At 44.9% G+C, this 25,634-nt stretch overlaps 1 protein-coding gene across 1 annotated transcript; it reads right to left on the bottom strand.

The window, feature by feature from the left end:
- Nucleotides 1-1,114: 1,114 nt before the first annotated feature.
- LOC116519208 (TBC1 domain family member 13-like) lies at nucleotides 1,115-20,302 on the bottom strand. The gene is made up of 12 exons (XM_032232969.1): nucleotides 20,192-20,302; nucleotides 18,313-18,386; nucleotides 16,599-16,639; nucleotides 15,445-15,506; nucleotides 11,864-11,963; nucleotides 10,607-10,689; nucleotides 10,060-10,219; nucleotides 8,948-9,149; nucleotides 6,576-6,739; nucleotides 5,840-6,000; nucleotides 4,975-5,032; nucleotides 1,115-3,950 (listed from the first exon to the last, which is right to left on the bottom strand). The coding sequence occupies exons 1-12, from the start codon at nucleotides 20,212-20,214 to the stop codon at nucleotides 3,885-3,887; spliced, it is 1,194 nt and encodes a 397-aa protein (XP_032088860.1). The 5' UTR covers nucleotides 20,215-20,302; the 3' UTR covers nucleotides 1,115-3,884.
- Between the last annotated feature and the right edge of the window lie 5,332 nt (nucleotides 20,303-25,634).

The following is a 25,634-nucleotide window of genomic DNA, read 5'->3' as shown; positions in this document are numbered from 1 at the left end:
AGCTTGAAATAGATCTATACTAGTCTTCCTTTATTTATTTATCAGCACAAATAAAAACACACACACACACACACACACACACACACACACACACACATATATATATATATATATATATATATATATATATATATATATATATGTTGTATTTGTGCTGATAAATAAATAAAGGGAGACTAGTATAGATCTATTTCAAGCTATTTAGCTCTCATCAGCTAGCCATACCCTTATTGGGATTTGAATCTCTGCTGTATTACATCTTAGGGAGTTGTGTTAACCACTAAGCCACAAGGTTCTCCTCCTTTATCAACTGAGCCAGGGAAATAGGTATGTATTTAGTGTCACAACCCCTGTTTTGCCCAAATATGGGAGGAAGTACACTGCTTCCTTTCTCTGTCTATCGGCTCATCACAAGAGACCATCACGACACAAAGCCATTATTTTTACTGTTGCAACATTATATATATATATATATATATATATATATATATATATATATATATATATATATATATATATATATATATGAGATAAACAAGAATAATAACTATGTGAATGTATACCTGTAACTATAAGAGAATAAAAATAACTTTTTTAAAAAAAGGACAGTTCGCCTCTTGCCACCTTTTCGCAGTGAGGGCGCTGCCTCCCTTTCCGCTGCGGACGGACGACCGAAGGGGGTGAAAGTCGCAAAATCACACCTTTATACCCCGACGTGGCAAAATTTGGAAGCACAGGAAGATCCCGCTGAAAATCCCCCCCTCCAAATATTCCCCTGTTCTTTCCACTCAGCCTACCTGATAAGGCTGTTGTGATGGGAAGAAAGCTAGTAGAAAGTGGCCACTTTATACTCCCAATTAAAGCCCTGGGATCTTAGATTTGCCATCAATCTGGCATTGCCCCTTTTAAGAAATGTCCGTATTCTTTGCACTTTCGGTCCCTTGGTCTGTCCTTGAAGATATTTAAAGCCCTTTCAAAGCCTCTCCAAAATAATACTTCCAAAAAAAACTCTTCCCTTTTTCCATTTTAATTTCAATTAGTTCAAAAGCCCTTTCACAGTAATAATCTTTCAAAATAACTGCTCCCTTTATCCATCATTTGTCTGTTTTAATTCCAATTTCTGCAAAAGCACTTTCAAAACCTCTCCAAAATAATACTGTTCCCTTTGTGCATCGTTTATCCTTTTTTAATTCCAATTTCTGCAAATAACCTTTCACCCCCGAAATAATTCTGTAAAATAACTTGTCCCCGTTATTCGCCATTTGTCTATTTTCATTTCAATTTATGCGAAATCCTCCACCAAAAAATGATCCTTTGAAATAACTTCATCATTAATGAGCCTGGTTTTGTTCCCATTCCCCCCACCCCCCAAAGAGAAACAAAGAAAGAAAAAATACCGATCAACAAAAGAAGCTGTAGAGAATTTGCTGAACACATAATTCCGCTGTTCCCAAAATACAGAATTAAAAAAAAATTACAGATCGACCAAGAGCCGTAGAGAACTTCCTGTACCAATTATACTCTTCTAAACTCAGTTCAAGATTTTTCTTACCTATTTCTACATACTTCACAAGCATTTTTTTTAATTTATTCTATCTTTTCCCCATCCATTCTTTTTTTTAAACATAATTTTACATCTGATGCTCGAAGCGGGAAGCCAGTTTAGCCAATATAAATAAAAAAGCTATTTCAGCAAGCAGCTGAAGGTGTCAAAATGAGAGAAGAAAAGTAAAGATTCGGCAGGACAGTGAATAAAATGGCAGCAAAATTGAGTCGATCTGATCTATTATATCTGCCAAGAAAAACAAATGTTATTTATCTTGGTGTAACAGAGCGCTGCCGAAGAGATTCGCAAAAGCATTTTTACACATTGAACTTGGAAGTAACAATAGGCTCAACCGTTCTAAGGAGTTTTGTGGGATGGTGTGCACAGGTGTGTAACAATCTTGTATATTGCTACCCCAATATGCAAGAAACTGGAATTGTTTTATGCACAGACACACTAACACAAACACACTCAGACATTTTTCGTCCTTTCATTGCCACGTGACATTTTAAATATCATAATCCGAATGGTGTTTTTTTTTTTTACATTCCATTTAACTGTCAGAGAAAACTCAAAACTCAGCTGCTATGCATCGCACATCGTATCCAGTAAGTGGCTGCCGTCAAAATTAAAAAGAAAAAGACAATTATCCAGAAAAAACATGGGGGGAAAAATGGTCCAAGACAGCCTTCTGTCTTGCAAGAAACTGTATTTTGGGAGAAGAGCAATGTATATTTCTTTCTTTTTCTCCTTTCCACTGGGAATGTCAAATGCCAAGTGGCTGTTTCACTCTCCGTGCAAGCTTTTGCATTTTTGTGTCTTTTAAAGTTTGCTCTGCGGAAGGAGGTAAAGCTGCAGGATTTGGCAGTGATTATGCTGTATAAAAGCTGTAAGGCAGCCTTCAAAAGTGCCCAACATACTCTTTACTGCAGAACAATTTCCCTCCATCCAGATAATACGTAATAATTAGGGGGACATATGGAATATAATTTTTGAAACTCCAGGGATCTTGCTCATTTTTCTTCATTTTGCAGCAAAGCAAAAATGGATTTCCTGCAGTGAAGTTCCATTAGGGTTACAGTTTACTGACGTATAAATTTAGAGATGTTTTGATACCATCTCCTAGTTTCTGGTTCCATCATGCATTATCAGAAAAAGGCCATAAAATGGACCCTTGGGATATTTCCTGTTGTTGGAGTAGAAGCAAGAAGGATGACAGAAATAATCTTTCCCCTGTTCTTCTTGGAAAAAGCAGGATTCTTATTTTAAATCCTCTTTAGACACAGCACAGCATAAAAAATATTCAGGGCTGTTTAAAAACGATTTCAAAATGAAAATTCTCCCGATTGGCATCAAAACCCAGAAAATAAAGTCTTGCTTTGCTGAGGTACATCGAACCTCTAATTTCCATCTTAGATTCAAGATGATAGCACACACACACCCCCTCAAAAAAATCAACACAGCACATATTACCTTGAATTTAACTAGAGGAAAAGAAAGTTACCTCCTCAAATGTCACAAAGGCCGAATTAGCTTTTGGGAACTCAAACTAATCCAGAATAGCAGGTTATTAACATGCCAGAGTTCTGAAAATAATCAAAATTCTTTTTCCATTGCTAGAATAATCACTTTGCATCAAAGTGGGGATGGGGATTCTCCCTGCAAGCAGAAAACTAGCAGATCGAGACTTCTGTCTCTAAATTATTAGTTATTTTGGCTCGCAGGAAACTCTTTATTGGGCAAGGATAGACTTTTATCAATTTTGGGGGAATAACTTATAATTCATTGCAGAGCACTGGAAGATCGCAGAGGCAGTGGGGAAACACCAACAACTGACAGCGAGAATGTTGTTCTGTGTTTTCACGTCCACATTCACCAACGGAGGAAATAGGTCTAAGGCAGAAGTTGAGGAGACATTTCCATCATCGTTTCAGGTTTTTTTCCCCCCTTTTCTTTTAAACTTCCAAGAATAGCTGGTCTCCGAACCGAAGAAGGAAGAAATCTAACAAAGAAGGCTTGGTATCTGGATTGAGAGCGGCTGGGAAGAACTTATTATCCCAAAACTATGAGCTGGATTTGGTGGCCCCTTGCGGGAGAAGTTCCCAGAAGTGGTCGGTCCTCTCCCATCGAGTCCAATTCTTGGGCCACTTCTGGAGGCTTTCAAGAGGGGCCTTGTAGTTCATCTCCTTAAGAGTCCCTTGCCCCAAAAAGATGGTGGCAAAGAGGAGTCACATCCGGTTGAGGAGGTTTCGGAAGAGAAGAACTCGACCTTCCTTCAGAGGCCCTTCACTCAGGAGACAAGCGGCCATCACACCTGCTGACCCTTTGGATGGGCGAGCTACTTGGACTCCTGAAGGTCCTTTGCCGTCTTCAGAATCAGGTGGACATCCGAGATGGGGTAATCCTGAGTGGGAAAGGAACAATGGCAGCACCGGGTGAGGGAGAAATTCTTACAAATTGCAGGCAGCCCGCTCTTCAAGAGGGGGGAACCACTTGCGGACAAGGGCCCCCCAACTCCGAAACACCCTCAGATCTGCAGGATCCTTGTCCCCCTGGGCTTACAACCTTTGGTTTAAGCCAGTGTTTCTCAACCTTGGAGACTTTAAGTCCTGTGGACTTCAACTCCCAGAATCCCCCAGCCAGCAGAGCTGGCTGGGGAATTCTGGGAGTTGAAGTCCACAGGACTTAAAGTCACCAAGGTTGAGAAACACTGGTTTAAGCAATCACTAAGTTACAATGGCACAGAAAAAAAAATGGACTTATGACGACAACTCACACGGTTGTGGCAGGAAACCTCCCCCCCCCCCAGTGTCACGTGATCAAAATTTGGGCTCTTTGAACAAATGGTCATAAGTCAAGGACTCCCTCAGTGGTGAAATGTAAAAAAAATTGGGCATGTTTTTTTGGGGTTATATGACTGGATGGGCGTGGTCAACTTTTAAAATTTAATTAAAGCCTTTTTTACTATCTATTTGCCCAAACCGGCAGGAAAAAAATGCTTTAAAAAGCAGAGTGGGGAAAGCTTCCGATGATCACACGGCTCCGTGGAAACTTTCTTTTTACTACCAGTTCGCAGAACCAACGACAATTGTCCCTACCGGTTCGGCGAACCAGGAGGATTTCACCCCTGGACCTCCTGCCTTTCCCCACCCCGCATAGAATAGCAACATTACAACAATACAATAGAGGATTCCAGAAAGTCTCAAAGATGGGTAAAGTTGGGCATCTCGTTTATGACTTTCCTACGTAAGGAGAGGAAAAAAAAGAGAACTAGAAACAGCTGGCCCTGATGATTTTGCCCCTTGGTAAGAGCTAGTACAGCTTGTTCAACAAGCCACGGTTAAAACAAAAGCTGGCTTGATGTGAACACAGTCAGGTTGGTTCTTAGCCAGGAAGAGAAATATTTTGCCTTCCCCTCTTCCCTTTACCTGCAAAAGCCGCATATTTACAGTAAAATCCCCTTCCAGCAGCTGATCTCGAATGAGCCTGTGGGAGACAAGAGAGGAAGAGAAACGGATCCTCTGGGATCCACCAGGAAAGGGATCGAGGATGGACAACGCAAGAGGCAGAAATGAAAAAGAACCTTTTATTTTCATCAATTCGTTTGACTCATATCCCTCCTTTATCATTGTTTACAAATATAAACGATATAAAACATAATGCTACTGTTTTCTTAGCACTGTGAGGTGGGTTGCGCTGAGAGAGGGGGAGGGAGCCCAAAGTCACTCAGCTAAAGCAGGACTAGAACTCACTGCCTCCCGGTGATTGGCCCAGTCAACCAGCCAGCTTTCATGCTAAGATGGGAGTAGAACTCACAACCCTCTGGCGACTGGCTCAACCACCAGAGGGCTGTCACCCAGCCGACTTTCATGGCTAAGGCGGGACTAGAACTCACCATCGCCCAGTTTCTAGCCTCTTGCCTTAACCCCAGCTGACTGGGGGGTTTAGTGGAAGCAATAGCAATAGCAATATAGCAATAGCAGTTAGACTTATATACCGCTTCATAGGGCTTTCAGGCCTCTCTAAGTGGTTTACAGAGAGTCAGCATATTGCCCCCAACAATCTGGGTCCTCATTTCACCCACCTCGGAAGGATGGAAGGCTGAGTCAACCCTGAGCCGGTGAGATTTGAACCGCTGACCTGCTGATCTAGCAGTAGCCTGCAGTGCTGCATTTAACCACTGCGCCACCTCGGCTCTACCCCGTCCCATGGAAAGCAAGGGCGGGAGACATTCCTCCGAGGTTCCCGTGTTTCCACGTCGGGCTTCTTTGGGATGCGCAGAATCGAACTCACGTCAACATGGCGCAGCAGACGAGCAGGAGGAAGTCGAAGCGACTGTCGTCGGCGAAGAGGGAGTCCCAGATGCGAATGACGTCGGGCAGCAGGAACTCCTGAGAGAGCAGCAGCGTGAGCCAGCGGAAGGCGAAGAACTGGGGCTTGATATTCTGCTCTTGCTGGAAAGAGAAAAGGTTTAGGTTTAATAACATTTATATGCCTCCCGATCCCGTAGGACTCAGGGAGGCTTACAATACAACAATAAACAAAAGAGAACAAAATAAGATACAAGGAGAAAAATAGATATAAAATATAACACATCATGCACTCCATTCTGAATGGGGTTGGAACCGTATTTTGGGGTCAACAGCCCCAGGCCTGCCGGAACAGCCAGGTTTTAATGGCTTTCCGGAAGGCCGAGAGAGTGGGAAGGGTCCGGATCTCCGCGGGTAGATCATTCCACAGGGCCGGGGCAGCTACAGAGAAAGACCTCCCCCAAGTAGTCGCCAACCGGCATTGCCCGGTCGACGGTACCCGGAGGAGGCCCAGCCTGTGGGATCTTATGGGAGGTATGTGGCAGGAGGCGGTCCCGCAGATATCCAGGTCCCAAGCCATGTAGGAAAAGCGGGTGCCACCTGCGCTAGAAAAAGCGGAAAGGAGAAGACATTCCTGGTTTGGTGGACCAGGATGGACCTTCCAACCCCGTAAAAGGTCCCCAAAGGGCCGCTTTTGCCTCCAGCCGCCAACTTCTCACCAGCTTCATGTAGAGCTCTCGGTCTTTCTCCTTCAGGATGACGTAGACCTTCTCCATCCTGTAGGTGATCCCACACTGGGAGTCATCCAGGCTCTTGATAAAGTTGTCCCTGATCTCCGACATGAGGTTGGTGAAGCAGAAGAAGGTGTCTGCCTCGGCGTGCTCTGGGCATGGAAAGGGAGACACCGTCAGCTACAGGTAGTCCTCAACATACAACAGTTCATTTAGGAAAAGGCTGGAGGCAATAACAGGGGTTAAAATAGAATGGAAACCTGAAGTTTTTTTTATTAGGAATTATGTCGGTGAAATACAAAAAAGAAATCCAATATTTAATACTACATATACTTACAGTGGCAAGCATCACCTTTGCCCAGAAATGGAAAAACAAACTAACCCCAAATGAAGATGAAATAATAAGAAAGATTATGGACTGTGCCGAAATGGATAAATTAACTAAAGAAATCCAGGGAAAGGAAGAATCAGAATTCTACCAGATATGGGATAAATGGTGTAGGTGGATGGAAGGAAGAAACAAAAATCAATGAAGGAATATAACAAAACTCAAAAATAATAGTTATGAGTAAAATAAGAGGGTTAAGAATGGTGAAATCCAAATAAAACTACAATAGAAGGGGAAATAATATAAGGCGAGCGGTAGAGATTGATGATTGCTATTATAAAAAACAGGAAGTTCCTTTTCGTACTGTATTGTATAAATGTGGTGTACATCTAATTTGTGTCTGTGTGTGTATTTTACATGTTTGTTAATAAAAATATTTATTTAAAAAAAACCAGTTCATTTAGTGACCATTCAGTTACAACGGCATCGGGAAAAAAGTGACTTTGGTAACAGTTTTCACATTCCCGTTGCGGCATTCCCCACAGTCACGTGGTCAAAATCCAGAAGCTTGGCAACTGACATGTACTTATGACAGTTGCGGTGTCCCAGGGTCACGTGGCCCCCTTTTGCGACCTTCCGACAAGCAATGGAGAAGCCAGATTCACTTAACAAACCCTGTTGCTGACTGAAGAACTGCAATGACTCACCAATCAGCAGGAGATGGTGAGTTCTAGTCCCACCAACTATGGCGAGAAAGGTTGTAAAACAGGGGAAGATTCACTTAACAACAGGAATTCTGTAACTCAGTTGGGGGTCATAATTCAAGGACTACCTGCATATAACTTCTTTTCCCCCCCTTTTTTAAATTGATTTTCTATTAAATACAGTTCTTAGGGCTTTATAAACATCGTGTTGTCTGGTTATTTAATTTGCTTAACAATATAAATTTACATTCTTAATCTCCACCCCTTTTTTCCAACCTCTGATAAAATAGATTCCATGTTTGATAATATTCTACGTCCCCTTTTTGCTTAATTTTCAATGTCAATCTATCCATTTCTGCAGTCTAGTATCTTCTTAACTATTTCTTCATCTCACAGTATATCTTCACTTCCCCAGTATTGTGCAAAAATGATCCTCGCTGCTGTTAAGACATTTAATATTAAATACCTATTTTCCTTATCAAGTTTTTCTGATAGTATACCTAATAAAAACAATATGTGTTTCCCTATCATCTTTTCTAACCTGCCTGTAACTTCTTGAATTGACTATGTATTTCCATCATATGTATATCATATGTATGTATTATGTGCTCTATCATCTATCTATCTATCTATCTATCTATCTATCTATCTATCTATCTATCTATCTATCTATCTATCTATCTATCATCTATCATCTATCTATCTATCTATCTATCTATCTATCTATCTATCTATCATCTATCTATCTATCATCTATCTATCTATCATCTATCTATCATCTATCATCTATCTATCTATCTATCTATCATCTATCTATCTATCATCTATCTATCTATCATCTATCTATCTATCGTCTATCTATCTATCATCTATCTATCATCTATCTATCTATCTATCTATCTATCTATCTATCTATCTATCTATCATATCATCTATCTATCTATCTATCTATCTATCTATCTATCTATCTATCTAATCTATCTATCTAATCTATCTATGTATCTATCTATGTATCTATCTATGTATCTATCTATGTATCTATCTATCTATCTATCTATCTATCTATCTATCTATCTATCTATCTATCTATCATCTGTCTGTCTGTCTGTCTATCATTTTTTCTTTTGTAAAAGCACCTGGTATGCCCAAATATGGGAGGGAGCATTAATCATTCCCCTGGATCAGCTGATAAGGGAGGAGAGCTTGTGGCTTAGAGGTCAATATAAATGCCTAATATGTACGTTCACACACATGCACACACTGTTATCTGTGTTTTCTCTAGATCAATCAGACCCTAAGGTGGCAGGACCCTCTCGTGCCCCCCATACCTTTCCATGTGCTGTTGGGATTTGTCGCAAAGGTGTAATAGAGGGGCCCCACAATTTCGTTCATCCCTTGGACGTAGGCGATTCCAGGGTTCAGCTTCGCGTAGATGAACAGGATTCGTTCCACAACTTCCCAATGGGCCTCTGAGCCATCAGGGAGAACTTCGTATTCGCTCAGCACCGGTGTCTTAAGAGGGGAGCTCACCTGCAAGAAACACAAGGAGAAAATGGGGCCCAGCATCTTTCATGGGTACAGGGAGTCCTTGACTTACAACCGTTCACTTAGCGATCATTCAAAGTTACAACGGTGCTGAAAAATGGGACTTATTGTTGTGGCCCGCCAGCAGAGTTGGCAGCAGATTCGGACAGTGAGGAGGTTGGGGAGGAAGATGGGCCAGTCCTGGAGTCTGGGGGAGGCTCGGATGATGAGGGCTCTGCGTCGGAGGCAGAGAGGGGACCAGGGCCATCTGACAGTTATCAGCTGCCTTCAGAGTCAGACATCAGTGAGGCAGAGGAACAGCTGGAGCCTGTTCCCAGTGTGCGCATGCGCAGAGTGGCCAGATGAAGAGAAGAGCTAAAGAACAGGGGTCGACTTGGGAGTAAGGCCACAGGTGGATGATGAATGGCCCCTCCCAGAGGAAATAAAAGAGGAGCGAAAGGGGAGTGGAGTTCGCTTTGTCGGTTCGTGACTCTCCGGGACTCCTTGCTAAGTTCTGCAGATATCGGCCTGGCAGCTCTCCAAGCCAGAGAAGTTCTGTGACCGTAAATCCTCCCTGGAAAGACTTTGCTGAAGGTGAATGAGCAGAAATTGATAAAATGATTTTTTATCAGGACTAGGAGTTGGCTTCAGGCTCTTGGGAAGCCTGGGTCACTTATAAGCTGTCCTAGCAGTTACAATCATCACCGCAGCCCCATGAACACATAATCAAAGGTCACTGTATGTCATAACTATGAACACTAAAGAAACTGTTGTAAGTCAAGGACCACCTGTCTATGGGTATTATGACGGGCTCCAAACATTCGTCTTATGAGACCCCCCTGTGACACATTCCCCAAAAGCAAAATCTGCTTGTTGGCCCCACCCCTCAACCTTGTACCCCAAATTATTCTCTTACATTAGTTACTCCACTCCGGTTCCGTGCCACTGTCTGCGATTTGAGGGTGGTCTGTTCCACCCGCTTGCGAAGGGTCTCAAATTCGTTCTGGGGGTCGAGAATCAACAGACAAGGATATTCCGTCGGGCGCTGGAAGAATGCCATATCAGGATACAGTCGCCTACCGGGGGGGGGGGGGAGTGGGGGGGAGGAAAGAAAGCGGATTTTTCAAACCTTCCCCAACATTTTCTTCTATATTGGAGCTACTAGTTATGGTTCAAGGACATCCTAGTTTGGGACTAACCAGTGCATGGGTCCCTGGATGTAAGAGATGACCAGGCTGAGCCCGAGGGCGGGGTCAAACGCATCACAAGTCCCCCTGCGTGCCAGCAAGAGATCGAAGTCTAGCTCTCTTTGAGTGCCCTTCTTCTCTCCCGCTCATTTCCCTTAAGGGCCAGTTGGCCAGATTCTTGTCAAGAGCTTAAGCTGCCAAGGAATCTTTATACCCATTGGAAGTGGCTGAGTCTCCTGATTATTTTTGAAGGGCGACTCCACCATCCTGACCTACCGGACATCCTTGTCGATCTGCAAGAGGACTTCGTTGTCCTTGAAGTAAGTGTTCCACTGGCTGTTGGGGTTGGGGTTCAGCGGCTTTGAAGAACAAGATTTGGGGAGAAGGGGCAGTCAAAACCAAGCTGAGAGCAGAAGCGGACTTTGTCTTATTTTTCTTATTTACATCCTAACTTTTATTATTTTTACAAACAACTCAAGGTTGGACAACATCTCCAACATGCCTTCCTCCTCCTGTTTTCCCCAGAACAACAATTGTGTGAGGTGGGCTGAGAGAGGGGGGGGGGGAGGTAGAGGGAGGGAGAGAGAGAGAGAGAGGGAGGGAGAGAGGGAGAGAGAGACGGAGGGAGAGGGAGTGAGAGAGGGAGAGAGAGAGAGAGGGAGAGAGAGGGAGAGAGAGAGGGAGAGAGAGAGAGGGAGGGAGAAAGAGAGGGAGAGAGAGGGTGAGAGAGAATGGGAGAGAGGGGGGAGAGGGAGAAACGGAGAGGGAGGGAGAGGGAGAGGGAGGAGAGAGGGAGAGAGGGAGAGAGGGAGAGGAGGGAGAGAGGGAGGGAGAGGGGGGGGGGAGGGAGAGAGGGGGGGAGAGAGGGGGGGAGGGAGAGAGAGGGATTGGCCCAGCTGACGGTCACGCCTAAGGCGGGACTAGAAGTCACTGTCTCCTGCTGATTGGCCCAAAGTCACCCAACCAGCTTTCATGCCTAAAATGGGACTAGAACTCACAATCTCCCATTTTCTCAGCTGGTGGAAGAGTCCTTGATTTCTGACCATTTGTTTAGTGGCCATTCAAGCTACAAGTGACTTTTCCAACTAACTCTTGCGCTTATGAACATTTTAGCTTCAATGGGCAATGAACAACTGGCTCTCACCCATGACAGTTGCAGAGCCTTGCAATCATGTCATTGTCACGTGTGACCTTCCTGGCCAACTTCTAACTAGGAGAGTCAATGGGGAAACTGGCTGGGAAAGTTGCAGCTCACGGTCCTGTGATGTCTCGCTTAATGGCGAGAGTGATTTGCTTAACAGCTGTGAAATTCCAAGAGCAGTTAGGAGGTTAAAATAAAAATCTACCTACAGGTTGTTGTGGGGTGGGGTGGGGGGAAATACAGAAGCAGTATTATATATGGGAGTTTGAACTTCTGTTAGATAAAGCAGGATCTAAATCAAATGAACACAGACAGGCAGACTGACTGGCATCCTAAACCCCCAACTGAAATATAGAAGGAAAGGGCTAATGGGGGGGGGGGGGGTTCCTTACATGGTCCTCCAAGGTGACATCTTCCCTGAAGACTCCGAGTTCAGCTTTGGCTATTCCCGGCTGGATAATCATTTCCTTCAAGAACTGGGCGTAAAGTTCCCTTCAAAAAGAGGATGCAGAAGGAGACGGTTCAAAAAAAAGAAAAAAATTCACCTTATCAAACACTCCATTTCCACCAACACTGCCAGGTTTTTCCAAAGCAAGCAGAGCTGAATATTGTTTAACACAAAGACACACAGTCTCCATTGTTTCAAACACATCCAACAATAAAGGAAGGGAGGGAGGGGAGAAAGGGAAGGGAGGAAGGAAGGGAGGGAGGGAGGGACGATGGATGGATAGATAGCGGACTGAGAGGGAGGGAGGTAGAAAGGGAAGGAAGAATAGATAGGGGACTGAGAGGGAGGGAGGGAGGGAAGGAAGGAAGGAAGGATGGATAGCAGACTGAGAGGGAGGGGAAAAGGAATGGGAGGGAGGGAGGGGGGATGGATAGCGGACTGAGAGGGAGGAAGGGAGAAAAGGAAGGGAGGGAGGGAGGGAGGGAGAAAGGGAAGGGAGGAAGGGAGGGAGGGAGGGAGAAAGGGAAGGGAGGAAGGAAGGAAGGGAGGATGGATAGATGGATAGCGTACTGAGAGGGAGGGAGGGAGGGAAGGATGGATACCAGACTGGGAGGGAGAAAGGGAAGGAAGAATAGATAGCGGACTGAGAGGGAGGGAGGGAAGGAAGGAAGGATGGATAGCAGACTGAGAGGGAGGGGAAAAGGGAAGGGAGGGAGGGAGGATGGATAGCGGACTGAGAGGGAGGAAGGGAGAAAAGGAAGGGAGGGAGGGAGAAAGGGAAGGGAGGAAGGAAGGAAGGAAGGGAGGGAGGGAGGGAGAAAGGGAAGGGAGGGAGGATGGATAGATGGATAGGTGACTGGGAGGGAGGGAGAAAGGGAAGGTAGATAGCGGACTGAGAGGGAGGGAAGGAAGGAAGGATGGATAGCAGACAAGGATGGAGGGAGAAGGAAGGAGGATGGATAGCAGACTAAGAGGGAGAGGAAAAGGGAGGGAAGGGAGGGAGGGAGGATAGATAGATGGATAGCGGACTGAGAGGGATGGAGGGAAAAGGAAAGAAGGAAGGAAGGAAGGAAGGAAGGAAGGAAGGAAGGAAGGAAAGGAAAGGAAGGAAGGAAGGAAAGGAAGGAAGGAAGATGAAATGGCATGATTGATTAAATCACACCCACATTTCAGAAGTTGTATGAAGCCACATCCTGAGCTTAAGAGCAAAATGAAAACTACAGCCTTGGACATCAATTCTGAAATTATTTCATTGTATGCATTTTGGACATATCTCTTCCCTCAGATTCCTTGAGCGATTTCCATTTTTTCCTTTGGCAAATACAACAAAGTCGGGCGGCCTTAAAGTGATTTTCCAGGGAAAATACAAAAAATATACTCCTAGCTATGAAGCTCCATGCATTATTAAGAAGCAAGACCAATTTGCAATTTGATCCCTGCTTTTAAAAGTACTACGCTGTCACTGCTTTTCATTGATTTCTGTTGGAAAAGGCCATTGATGGCTACTCAGAAGGAGCGTCTGCAAATCTGGCCAGGCAGAATACTTGAGAACACAACCCCACTTTTAAATCTTTGACGGAATTTCTTTTACCCAAGGAGCCAAGGTGGCGCAGTGGTTAAATGCAGCACTGCAGGCTACTGCTAGATCAGCAGTTCAGCGGTTCAAATCTCACCGGCTCAGGGTTGACTCAGCCTTCCATCCTTCCGAGGTGGGTAAAATGAGGACCCAGATTGTTGGGGGCAATATGCTGACTCTCTGTAAACCGCTTAGAGAGGGCTGAAAGCCCTATGAAGCCGTATATAAGTCTAACTGCTATTGCTATTGCTACCCACCAAAAAGCAGCGTCTTCACAGACCCCCAAATAGCCAGTCGTACCCATTTGGCTTTCTACCCAAAACACCGCAACCAGCAAGGTGGAAATAAATGTGCCTCAACAGTGTCCTGCTGACTGAAATTTGTCTTCTATTACAAGCTTTTTAAATACATCTCAAATTGCATTTTCTCTTCTAGGTCATGTGGGCATCGTTTTTCCAACTTCAGTCAGCTTAAAATGGGGTTTCTCAACCTTGGTGACTGTAAGATGAGTGGACTTCAATTCCCAGAATCCCCCAGCCAGCACTTGAGAGGTTGAGAAACAGGGACTTCAAAGTTTTTAAGAATTGGATAGGAAGTGTTAGCATGACTTCTGTTGAGTCATCAGCCCTGCAGTTTAGTTCATCTATAGGAGGAGGAAAAAAAACTAAAATCTACAGGAAGAAAATGCTTTTAATTGATTAGGGCAGTGTTTCTCAACCTTGTCAACTTGAAGATGTCTGGACTTCAACTCCCAGAATTCCCCAGCCAGCGAATGCTGGCTGGGGAATTCTGGGAGTTGAAGTCCAGACATCTTCAAGTTGACAAGGTTGAGAAACACTGGATTAGGGTGTGGTGTGGTGTGGTGTGGTGTGTGTGTGTGTGTGTGTGTGTGTGTGTGTGTGTGTGTCAAATCAGCCTCAGCGCTAAGCGACCACAAAAGAAATCTTATCCTTGGTTTTGATTTTGTAAAAACTCACTAAATCAATCCAGACAGACAGGCAAACTTTTCAGTAATCAACTTAAAAATCAGTTCATTCTGAACAATTTAAGAATTAATTGAATTATAATATTAATTTAAAATTACGAGTTGACGGAGAAACCTCTGGCAGAAAGGTGAAAAAGCAATAGAAATTTAATTTTTTAAAAATCAGTTAAGAGAGCTAAAATGCTAGCCCTGCTTGCTGCTTCACAGCTGAATTCTCAGCAATAACAAGGAACTCTCAGGCATGAAGGATTAGGAGAACACCTTAAATTCCAGTTAAACTGATTTATTGCTCATAGGAATCTACACAGGAATCTACACACCCAACGGTCAGCAGAATTGGGACTAGATTAGACATACCCAGTTCTTCATATATTTTAGCCTCCAGTCCCCTAATCCTCTTGGTTGCTCTTCTCTGCACTCTTTTTAGAGTCTCCACATCTTTTTTTATATTGCGGTGACCAAAACTGAATGCCGTATTCCAAGCGTGGCCTTACCAAGGCCTTATAAAGTGGTATTAACACTTGATGTGATCTTGATTCTATCCCTTTGTTAACACAGCCTAGGATTGCGTTGGCTTTTTTGGTGGGTGCAGTTAACGGAATTCAAGGGAGATGGGATTTGGACCATTTGTGGCCACAGTAGGACTCCAGGCTGATTGTTCTCTTGGCTCCATCTCCCTGCTTCAGGTTGTGGCCTGCCAGCAGAGCTGCCAGCAGGACAGGGAGGAGGTTGGTGAGGAACATGGGCCAGTCCTGGAGTCTGGGGAAGGCTCAGGTGAGGGAAATATTTACCTGGCAGCTTTCCAAGACAGATAAGGTCTGTGGTCATAAATTCACCTTTGAAAGATAGTTTGCCAGGCCTTTGCCTGAATGCGAATGAGAAGAATTCACATATTCGTTTAAGAAAATAGACCGGGACTCTGCCAAGGAGGAAAGATGGAGAGAAGGCCAGTGGCTCAACATACCTCTGCTTCCTCAGCTGGGAATTCCAAGCACCCCTTTCCACGGGAAGGTAGTTTAAGAGGATCTGCAAAAGGCAAACCAGGAAAAGAATTTGCAAAGGGGGGGAGAAATGTATTCTGAACGCCTCAATTTGCTAACCAGCCTTTCCCCAACCCAGGGCTCTTAAGCCTTCTTTATTTCATACAGGGAGTCCCTCTAATGGCACGCATTTTATTATTTATTTGTCTTGTATGCCGCCCACTCCCGGAGGACTCTGGGCGGCTCACAAAAGACAAGGGAAAGGGGGAAAACGAGACAAAGACAACATATTAAAAACAAAACCAACATTCACAATTTCCGTGGAGGTAAATTTTAGTGACCAAAGGTACAACGGCACTGGAAAAAGGAACGTATGACCGTTTTTCCACACTTACGACCGTTGCGGCATCCCCGGGGTCACCAGATCAAAAGTTCAGACGCTTGGCAACGGATTCATATTTATGACGGTCGCAGTGTCCTGGGGGTGGGCACGTGATCCCCTTTTGCGACCTTCTGACAAGCAATGTCAAGGGGGGAAGCCAGATTCCCTTAACAACCAGGTTATTAATTTAACAACTGCAGTGATTCGCTTAATGACTGCGGCAAGAAAGATCGCATAATGGCGAAAACTCATTTAACGACTGTGTTGCTTAGCAATAGGAATTTCTCAAATGCTCACTAAAGAAATGGTTGTAAATCGAGAACTAGGTAAAGGTTCCCCTCGCACATAGGTGCTGGTCGTTCCTGACTCTAGGGGGCGCTGCTCATCTCCGTTTCAAAGCCGAAGAGCCAGCGCTGTCTGAAGATGTCTCTGTGGTCGTGTGGCTGGCATGACTCAACGCCAAGCATGGAACCTTCCCACCAAAGATGGTTCCTATTTTTCTACTTGCATTTTTACATGCTTTCGAATTGCTAGGCTGACAGAAGCTGGGACAAGTCACGGGAGCTCACTCTGTCACGCGGCGCGAGGGATTCAAACTGCCGACCTTTGTGATCGACAAGCTCAGAGTCTTAGCCACCGAGCCACCGCCATCCCTTTAATCAACAACTACCTCTCCCATAAATTTAAAACACCGTCAGGCAAAGGGGAATCAAATGAGCAGGTGAAGCGATGGCTGTGTGGTCAGGAGGCCCTTACCTTCCAGCAGAGACAGCGCAAGCCACCTTCGAAGGGAATTCCTGTGAAATGGAAGAATCAGGGGATTAAATACGAATTCCTTTCAACATGGCCGCCTCAGAAGGATTAAGAGGCGAGATGAACGTTTTATTGGTAGCTGCACCTGAGAGAGAAACGAGTGGAGCTGGAGACGGTTCAGAGGACAACTAAGTTGGGCCAGGGGCTGGAGGGGGTCCCAGGCCCGTTTGCTCCCCCTCCCCGAATGCCATCACTCTGCTAAACAACTAATTCCCCCAACACTGTCAAATTATCTACTAAGACTGTATTGCTATCATTAGTCTCTTCCTTCCTAGTACCTATCTCTTCCCACTTATGACTATAACCCTATTGCTTGTAGCTTTAAAATATATAAAGTATTTTGTTTGTTTCCTAGTATGATTTGATAGCTTATTAGTAACCTTTGACGATCACTAAGTGTTTTATCTTATGATTCTTGATTAATGTATTCAATTTTATTTTTCTTTATGTACACTGAAAACACGTGCACCAAGGATAAATTCCTTGTGTATATTTGGTCACTCTTGGCCAATAAAGAATCCAATCCAATCCAATCCAATCCTATCCTACCCTACCCTACCCTATCCTATTCTTCATTCCTCTATTCTATTCTGTTCTGTTCTGTTCTGTTCTGTTTGGAAAGCTTATGACGTAAGGAGGCTTTCTGGTCCAGAAAGGGGGCAAAACTCATAATCCAATCTAAAGAAGTGACCGCCACATTGCACCAATGCATTTCTGCATCAGAGAAAGGAAGAAAAATGGACTTGATGCATAGGGCATTTTTAAGCTTGCAAGAACATTTTCTGTTAAATATTTATAGAGGTGATGTTTCAGTGACTTTTGGCCTTTAAACACCAGTTGGCAGAGGACTGTCAAACCCTACTTGGGAATCTCGTGACAAAAAGGGGGAGAAAATTTGTTTTGATACAAATAAAACTAATAAATTGCAACGAATTGCATTGGGTAAATATTTGATTCAGTGATTCGGTATTATAAGAGTGCATGAAGAATGGCTGCAGGAATTGAGTGTGTGCAGTTTAATGAAAAGAAGGATTAGGGGTGACATGATAGCAGTCTTCCAATATCGGAGGGGCTGCCACAGAGAAGAGGGAAGAGTCCACCTATTCTCCAAAGCAACTGAAGGGAGGAGAAGAGGCAATGGATGGAAACTAAGCAAGGCGAGAAGCAACCTAGAACCAAGGAGAAATTTCCTGACAGTAGGAACAATTAGTCAATGGAACGGCTTGCCTCCAGAAGCTGTGGGTGTTCCATCACTGGAGGATTTTAAGGGATTTCAGAAGAGATTTGTCTGAAAGAGCAACAGCTATTCAGACTTATATACCGCTTCACAGTACTTTTACAGCCCTCTCTAAGCGGTTGACAGAGTCAGTCTAAATGCCCACAACAATCTGGCTCCTCATTTCACCCACCTCGGAAGGATGGAAGGCTGAGTCAACCTTGAGCCTGGTGAGATTTGAACTGCTGAACTGCAGCTAGCGGTCAGCTGAAGTAGCCTGCAGTACTGCACTCTAGCCACTGCGTCCCCTTGTGCAGGGGGTTGGACTAGAAGACCTCCAAGGTCCCTTCCAGCCCTATGGCTTCATGTAACTATCCTCAGTGGAAGCTCACTTCCCTTAACCAGCTTTCCGTGCAAATTTTGCTGCCTTGTCCCCCTTACCGTTGAAACAAAAATCCCGCAGCTTTTGCAACACAATGTTGGGCTCATTCAGGATCTCTTCAAACTCTGCAATTCTACAGGAAACACAAACCCAGACGAAGCTGTTAGCACACCCTTCACACCGAAGAAACCACAAAATATTCTCTCTCTCTCGCCTAAAAAGCCACCTGGAACCTGCAGACTGGAAAATAGGAGGCCCAGAACTTTGTTGGGGTTTTAGCTAAGTGCATATTAACGTTTCTTTCGGGGTGGGATAAAGCCCAAAATATGAGTGTGCGACATTATTTGTATCCCCTACCCCACCCCCACAAGGCCACGTGGAAAATAACTGAAAAAACCCCCCGCAGTATTCCGATAAGGGCCTTTATCTGAGCTTAAACCACGTTCGAGTGCAAAAAAAACCCCGCCTGAATTATTATCAGCAACAGCTGCGACAGTCCCAATGTCTCCCCATATCTATACAGGTAGTCCTCAATTGAGCCCAAAATTCATGTTGCTAAGTAAGACATTTGTGAAATGAGTTCTTGCCCCCTTCCTTGCCCGCTGTTCAGTGTATCTTTGCAGTCATTAAGCGAATCTCACTCCCCCATTGACTTTGCTTTCTCAGAAGATCTCAGGATTTTGAGACACAGCAATGGACTTAAACGCAAACCAGTTGCAATCATCTGAATTTTGATCACCAGAACATGGGGATGCCGCAAAGGGCGTAATTGTGAAAAATGGTCGTCGCTTATCGCTAAATAAACTTGTTGCAAATCGAGGACTGCTTGTATTTCTCAACTAGATTCCCCCCCCCCCATCCGCAGGTATGTGTTGGGACAACAGATCTGACTAGCACCTGGTTAGAAGAAACGGTATCCCTGATGTTTTAAAATCCTTAAATGGACACAGGAAGAATAGCCGGAAAAAAATAGCCGCTTCCCCCTGCCTCAAATCAGAAACGATCATCTTCTGGCTCTTTAGCCCTGTTAAAACTTCGGCCAAATACAAATTTTACTTTTGAAAAGAGCAGCCAAAGAAATGCAAGAGCATCTTTGTGCTAAAAACACGGCTTTCCTCAGTAGAAATCGATAGGCTTTTCTTTAGGGGAACGGTGGATTTTGTTCCGTGAATTGGAACCGGTTCGCTAACGTTTTATTCGTTAATTTTTTATTCGTTCCTTGAATAAAAATCCATATATAAAAGCCTCTTTGATTCCCCTTCAAGAAGGGGAAATCCACCACCAGTTAACTTCCCCTGCCAGGAGCCAGAAACAGGGAAATTTGGAAAGGAAATAATCTGGGTTTTGCTTTTCTCTCTCTCTCTTTCTGTGCCTTTTTTTGAAACAATCAGCAAACTATTGTCTGTGTTTTCGGGGAAGGAAAATGGGGAAAGCAGGCAAAGGGCCTTCCGGGAAGGTTAAAAACCTTCCTTTTTTTCTTTGATTCATTGTTGCTTGTAGTTGGGCCAAATGAAACAGGAAAAAAGGGGGGAAAAACAAATAAAAAAGAAGGGGAGAAAGAAAAAGAAAGCCGAGAGGGTTGGTGGTCGGAGCTGCTTGTCAACAGCATACACACAAACACACAAACACACACACACAAGGGATTGTCTTCCCAGCGTCGCGCCCGCTTGCTCCATCGTCGCCCTGGGGCCAAGGAAAAAGGCGATCCGCTAGAGAGGCAGGGAAGCCGCCCAGGGAAGGAGGCGAGTTGGCCGGGGGTCGTCTGCATCCCACCCCAAAGGCGTGCATCCCCCCCACCCGGGTCGGAAGCCCCCCTTCCCTTCCCTCCTGCCCCCCCCCGCGCCCCAAATGGGAATGGGGGGCGATGCAAACCCCGGGGATTTTCTGCAAGGCTCCCGCGGGGAAAGGTGTGCCGGGGTCCCGCTTTGGCATCCTTACCTGCTCCGGTGCAGGCGCGACATGATGCGGGGACTGGCCCGGACCCTCCCGCCGCTTCTCCCGGGCGCTCCGGCGCGCCGCCGGGAGGACTAAATGGCGGAGGCGGAGGAAGAGGAGGAGGAGTCCCGCTGCCCGCCCTGCCTCCCTCCTCCTCCTCCCCGCCGGGTGGGACTCCAGAGCCCATGAGCCACCGCTGAGCAGCCTACAGTCCACAATCAGCAGTCCCAGCTGTTTTGGTGGGTGGGAGCCTTGGTTCCGTGGCCCATGCTCCACAGCTGTCTTGGGGGGAACTTGGGACTCTGTTGCCTATTGCTCCAAGCCAGCACAGGCTCCCCCACCCCCGCCAGGACTCCGAGGCCTATGCTCCACATCTGGCAAAGTTCCTGCTGTCTTGGCAGAGCTTGGACTTCATTGCCTGTGCTCCCCAGCCAGCATCCTTTCTGGTGGGCAGGGCTCCAGGATTCCACTCCAGAACGTGGACTACAATTCCCATCCTCTCCGCTGGACTCCCCCCCCCAATCCATGAGCCAAAATGCACATACCCAAATGCTTTCATTTCAGCTGTTCCTGATCTTAGCTGGATCCCTGTGGTAGGAGATCCTAACTATGATTCTCAAGCCATCATTGTTGGGTTTAAACCGTACATTGAGTCAGTGTTTCTCAACCTTGGCAACTTGAAGATGTCCGGACTTCAACTCCCAGAATTCCCCAGCCAGCATTCGCTGGCTGGGGAATTCTGGGAGTTGAAGTCCGGACATCTTCACGTTGCCAAGGTTGAGAAACACTGCATTGAGTTACATGCCAACAAGCCATTGTTACAGCTGAGCATGATGGTCAGTCTGATTTTGCGAATCCTCCTAAAATATTACCAGTGACTTTTATTGGAAGAGAAATGCTTCTTTTTAAATAATAAAACAAAAAGAGACAGGATTTTTTTTTTTGAGTGGGGATAATGGGATAAGGAGTCTAGCAACCCCAAATGGATGGGGGAACTCTATTTGGGGGTCACTGTTAAAGGGGAATGAGGACCCTCCCCGGACCCTGTGATCTTTGATCAGCATTTTCTTTCAGCAACAGGAAAAGCAATTTCCAATTTACATATTGTATATATAAGATGCATAACGATTTATATATTAATTATATACTTCAAATGCATAATACTAATCATAAACAATTAATATGGCTGCAGGCTCTGTTTTCAATGCTTTTTGTACACTAGGAATTGTGTCTGCTAATACGGATCATTCAGTTGTTACAATAATATAATAGTATACATTAAATGCCCCGAGGCAAATATGCAAAATAGTTTGCGGTTGGCTAAGACATTTACACACTGCGGTTTTAGTCATATTTTTATATTATTCCCTTGTTTGCAAACACACCCACAGTCACTTAGGTGAGATGGATAGTGTAAACATTTCATAAATAAATGAATAAAATATCAGCTAAAATATATATGTTTGGATGTACATATCTTGTATATATGTAAATGTGTGTAAGAAAGCTATCTGTCAACTAACCATCCATCCATGTCTTCTTTCTTTCTCTATCTACCCACGCATCCATCCATGCCTCTGTTTGTCTGTCTGTCTATATCATCTATTCAATATCTATCATCTATCTGTCTGTCTGTCTAAATAGCTAAATATCTATCAATCTATATCATCTATCCTACCTACCTACCTATCATCTATCTTGTCTGTCTGTCTACCCACCCACCCACGCATGCATCCATCCATGCCTCTGTTTGTCTGTCTATCTATATCATCTATTCAATATCTATCTATCTATCTATCTATCTATCTATCTATCTATCTATCTATCTATCTATCTAATCTGTCTGTCTATCATCTATCTAATCTGTCTGTCTGTCTATCTATCTATCTATCTATCTATCTATCTATCTATCTATCTATCTATCTATCTAAATATCTAAATATCTAAATATCTATCTATCATCTATCTAATCTAACTCTATCATCTATCCTACCTACCTACCTACCTACCTACCTACATATCATCTATCTTGTCTGTTGTCTGTCTGTCTGTCTGTCTGTTTGTCTATCTATCTATCTATCTATCTATCTATCATCTATCTATATCTATATCTATATCTATATCTATATCTATATCTATATCTATCTATCTATCTATCTATCTATCTATCTATCATCTATCTATATATCTATATATCTATCTCTATCTATCTATCTCTATCTATCTATCTATCTATCTATCATCTATCTATATATCTATATCTATATCTATCTATCTATCTATCTATCTATCTATCTATCATCTATCTATCTAAATATCTAAATATCTATCTATCATCTATCTAATCTAACTCTATCATCTATCCTACCTACCTACCTACATATCATCTATCTTGTCTGTTGTCTGTCTGTTTGTCTATCTATCTATCTATCTATCTATCTATCTATCTATCTATCATCTATCTATATATCTCTATCTATCTATCTCTATCTATCTATCTATCTATCTATCATCTATATATATCTATATCTATATCTATATCTATATCTATATCTATATCTATATCTATATCTATATCTATATCTATATCTATCTATCTATCTATCTATCTATCTATCTATCTATCTATCTATCATCTATCTATCTATCTATCTATCTATCTATCTATCTATCTATCTATCTATCTATCTATCTATCTAATCATCTCCCCTATCACCCATTCATCCAAATATCTAATCTTATCCATGTCTTCTGTATAGTACCCTGTTTCCCCCAAAATAAGACTTCCCTGGATAATAAGCCCAATTGGGCTTTTGAGCGCATGCACTAAAATAAGCCCTTCCTGAAAATATTGCAACATAGCAGCAGCAATGAGGTGACCACACTCACCGCCTCCTGCACCTCAAAAATAAGACCTCCCCGAAAATAAATCCATGCACTTATTTTGTAGGTCAAAAGAAAATAAATCTTATTTTCAGGGAAACAAGGTAGGATAATCGATCTATCCATCCACAGCCTATGCATGTCTGTCTATTCGGTATCTTATCTATCTATCTATCCATTCAGTCCTGTTGCCCAAAATATACCCCTGCAAACCCCTGAAGGGGGAAACGCTTGAAGAAACCCTTGCAAAAGTGGGAGCAAGCAAAAGGTACCTGGACTACTGCAATGCGCTTTAGGCAGGGCTGCCCTTGAAGACTGCTCAGGCGGGGGGGCCAGGGGTGCAAAGTGCAGCCATGTCAGGGGCTCCTGACCACACACCTCCTAGGCTGACCTCCTCCTCCCCCTTCTGAGGAAAGAAAAACCCTCGCTTTTCTCTTCAGCATCAAGAGAGGGAGGGAATGGCTAAGCGCAGTGTTTCCCAACCTTGGTGACTTTAAGTCCTGTGGACTTCAACTCCCAGAATCCCCCAGCTGGGGGATTCTGGGAGTTGAAGTCCACAGGACTTAAAGTCACCAAGGTTGGGAAACACTGGGCTAAGGGAATGGGGAAACTGCCTTCCTTCTCCTGCAGGCGGCACAAGGATTCTCTAACCCCATAATCCTTGGGGGGAGGATTATGGGGAAGGGAGCATAGCTGGCTGGGGGATTCTGGGAGTTGAAGTCCACAGGACTTAAAGTCACCAAGGTTGGGAAACACTGGGCTAAGGGAATGGGGAAACTGCCTTCCTTCTCCTGCAGGCGGCACAAGGATTCTCTAACCCCATAATCCTTGGGGGGGAGGATTATGGGGATTATTCCAGGGCAACTGCAGGGGTTGGACTACAACACCCATCCTCCTTCCCCCCCCCCCCAACCCACAAGAAGGTGAGGTGGGCTGCTTGGCGAGGAACCTCTGTTTCCCGGACCGGGCGGGGAAGGCTTTTCTCGCTGCACCCATATAGGTGCGCTAAGGGGGGGGGGGGGGGGGGGAAGGAAGAGATGGGAGGCACGGCCGCCGGAAGTGACGCATCGGTTTGTTGACAGCGGCCGCCGCTGCCAATGCCAGCGCCAGGGGGGAAAAGGAACGGGGAGAGCGGACCCCGGTGGGAACTGCGCCCTCACGCTCCCCCTCCCCGCCGGAAACGGAACCAGCCGCGCGGCGGAGCTTTGTTTCCCCCTCCCCCCCCCCCCACACACTCGCACACCCCCCCCCCCGCCGCCGCCGCCGCAGCCAGGCGGAGAGTCCGGTGAGTGCGCCCGCGGGGGTTGTGGGGGAGGCATGGCAGCCGGGACGCCGGAGGGGAAGGGAGCCCCGCCTTCCCGGGGTGGGTGTGACTTTGTGTGAGGAGTGTGTGGTTGTGTGTGTGTGTGTGTGTGGAAGTGTGAAGACTCCCCTTGGCTCTGAGGAGGAGGAGGAGGAGGATGGGAGTTGTAGTCCTGCGCCTGCCGCCTCCCCAGCTTGGCTGAGCCCCGAAGGAGCAGCAGATCTGGTCTCTTTTCTTTGCTGGAAGGGATCTGGTGGGATCTCTCTGTCCTCCTCCAGATCAGTGTTTCTCAACCTTGGCCACTTGGAAGATGTCTGGACTTCAACTCCCAGAATTCCCCAGCCAGCGGTCAGGATCGAACTCCTGGCAGTGAGCAGACTTTCAGGTCTTTTAAGAAGGTCTAGAATGGCGTAGAGCAGTGTTTCTCAACCTGGGGAACTTGAAGATGTCCGGACTTCAACTCCCAGAATTCCCCAGCCAGCGAATGCTGGCTGGGGGATTCTGGGAGTTGAAGTCCAGACATCTTCCAAGTGGCCAAGGTTGAGAAACACTGCTCCAGATCATGGTGGTCCCAAAGGGGGTCCCTCTCCTTCAAAAGGCAGCTGGGTTTTGTTTTCAGTCCAGTTGCCTTTTTTGGAAATTTAACAGAAACGAAACCACCCTTTGGGATCCTCCCTTGAGATCCTTCAGTGATCTTGAATGCATGGGGGCGGGTCCTTCTGCAGATCCGCCCCCTTTTAAGGAAGCGGGTGTGTGTGTGTGTGTGTGTGTGTTGCTCTTTAGTTGGTTTTGCCCCTCCAGAATCCTCACAAACCAAGACCACGGCCAGTAGCCTAGAAAAGCAGGACTTTTAAATCAATTGTTTTAATTCAATCCAATTAATTTAATTTTAACAAATTTAAATAATTTAGATCAGTTACTCGAGGAGGAAAACTGAAAGTTAAAAGAAAAAAGAATCCCCTCCTCTCTATGCTTAGAAAAATAAAGGCTATTGAAAGCGAAAGTTTTCATCCTTTTCCAACACAGTGAGATGGGCCAGTGTTTTTCAACCGTCTGGGGAATCCTGGGTGCTGAAGCCCACCCCTCTTAAAATCCCCACCACCACCACCACCAGCCTCTCCTTAAAGGAGAAACTTCCTGACAGTGAGAACCATTAATCCGTGGAACAACTTGCCTCCAGGAGTTGTGAATATTCCAACACTGGAAGTTTTTAAGAAGAGATTGGACAACCATTGGTCTGAAACGATAGGACTCAAAGAC

Source organism: Thamnophis elegans, chromosome 16 (assembly GCF_009769535.1).
Source record: "Thamnophis elegans isolate rThaEle1 chromosome 16, rThaEle1.pri, whole genome shotgun sequence".
In the NCBI taxonomy this organism is placed as follows: domain Eukaryota; kingdom Metazoa; phylum Chordata; class Lepidosauria; order Squamata; family Colubridae; genus Thamnophis; species Thamnophis elegans.
The sequence above is the reverse complement of the archived record's forward strand: the minus strand, read 5'-3'. Positions and strand labels throughout refer to the sequence as shown.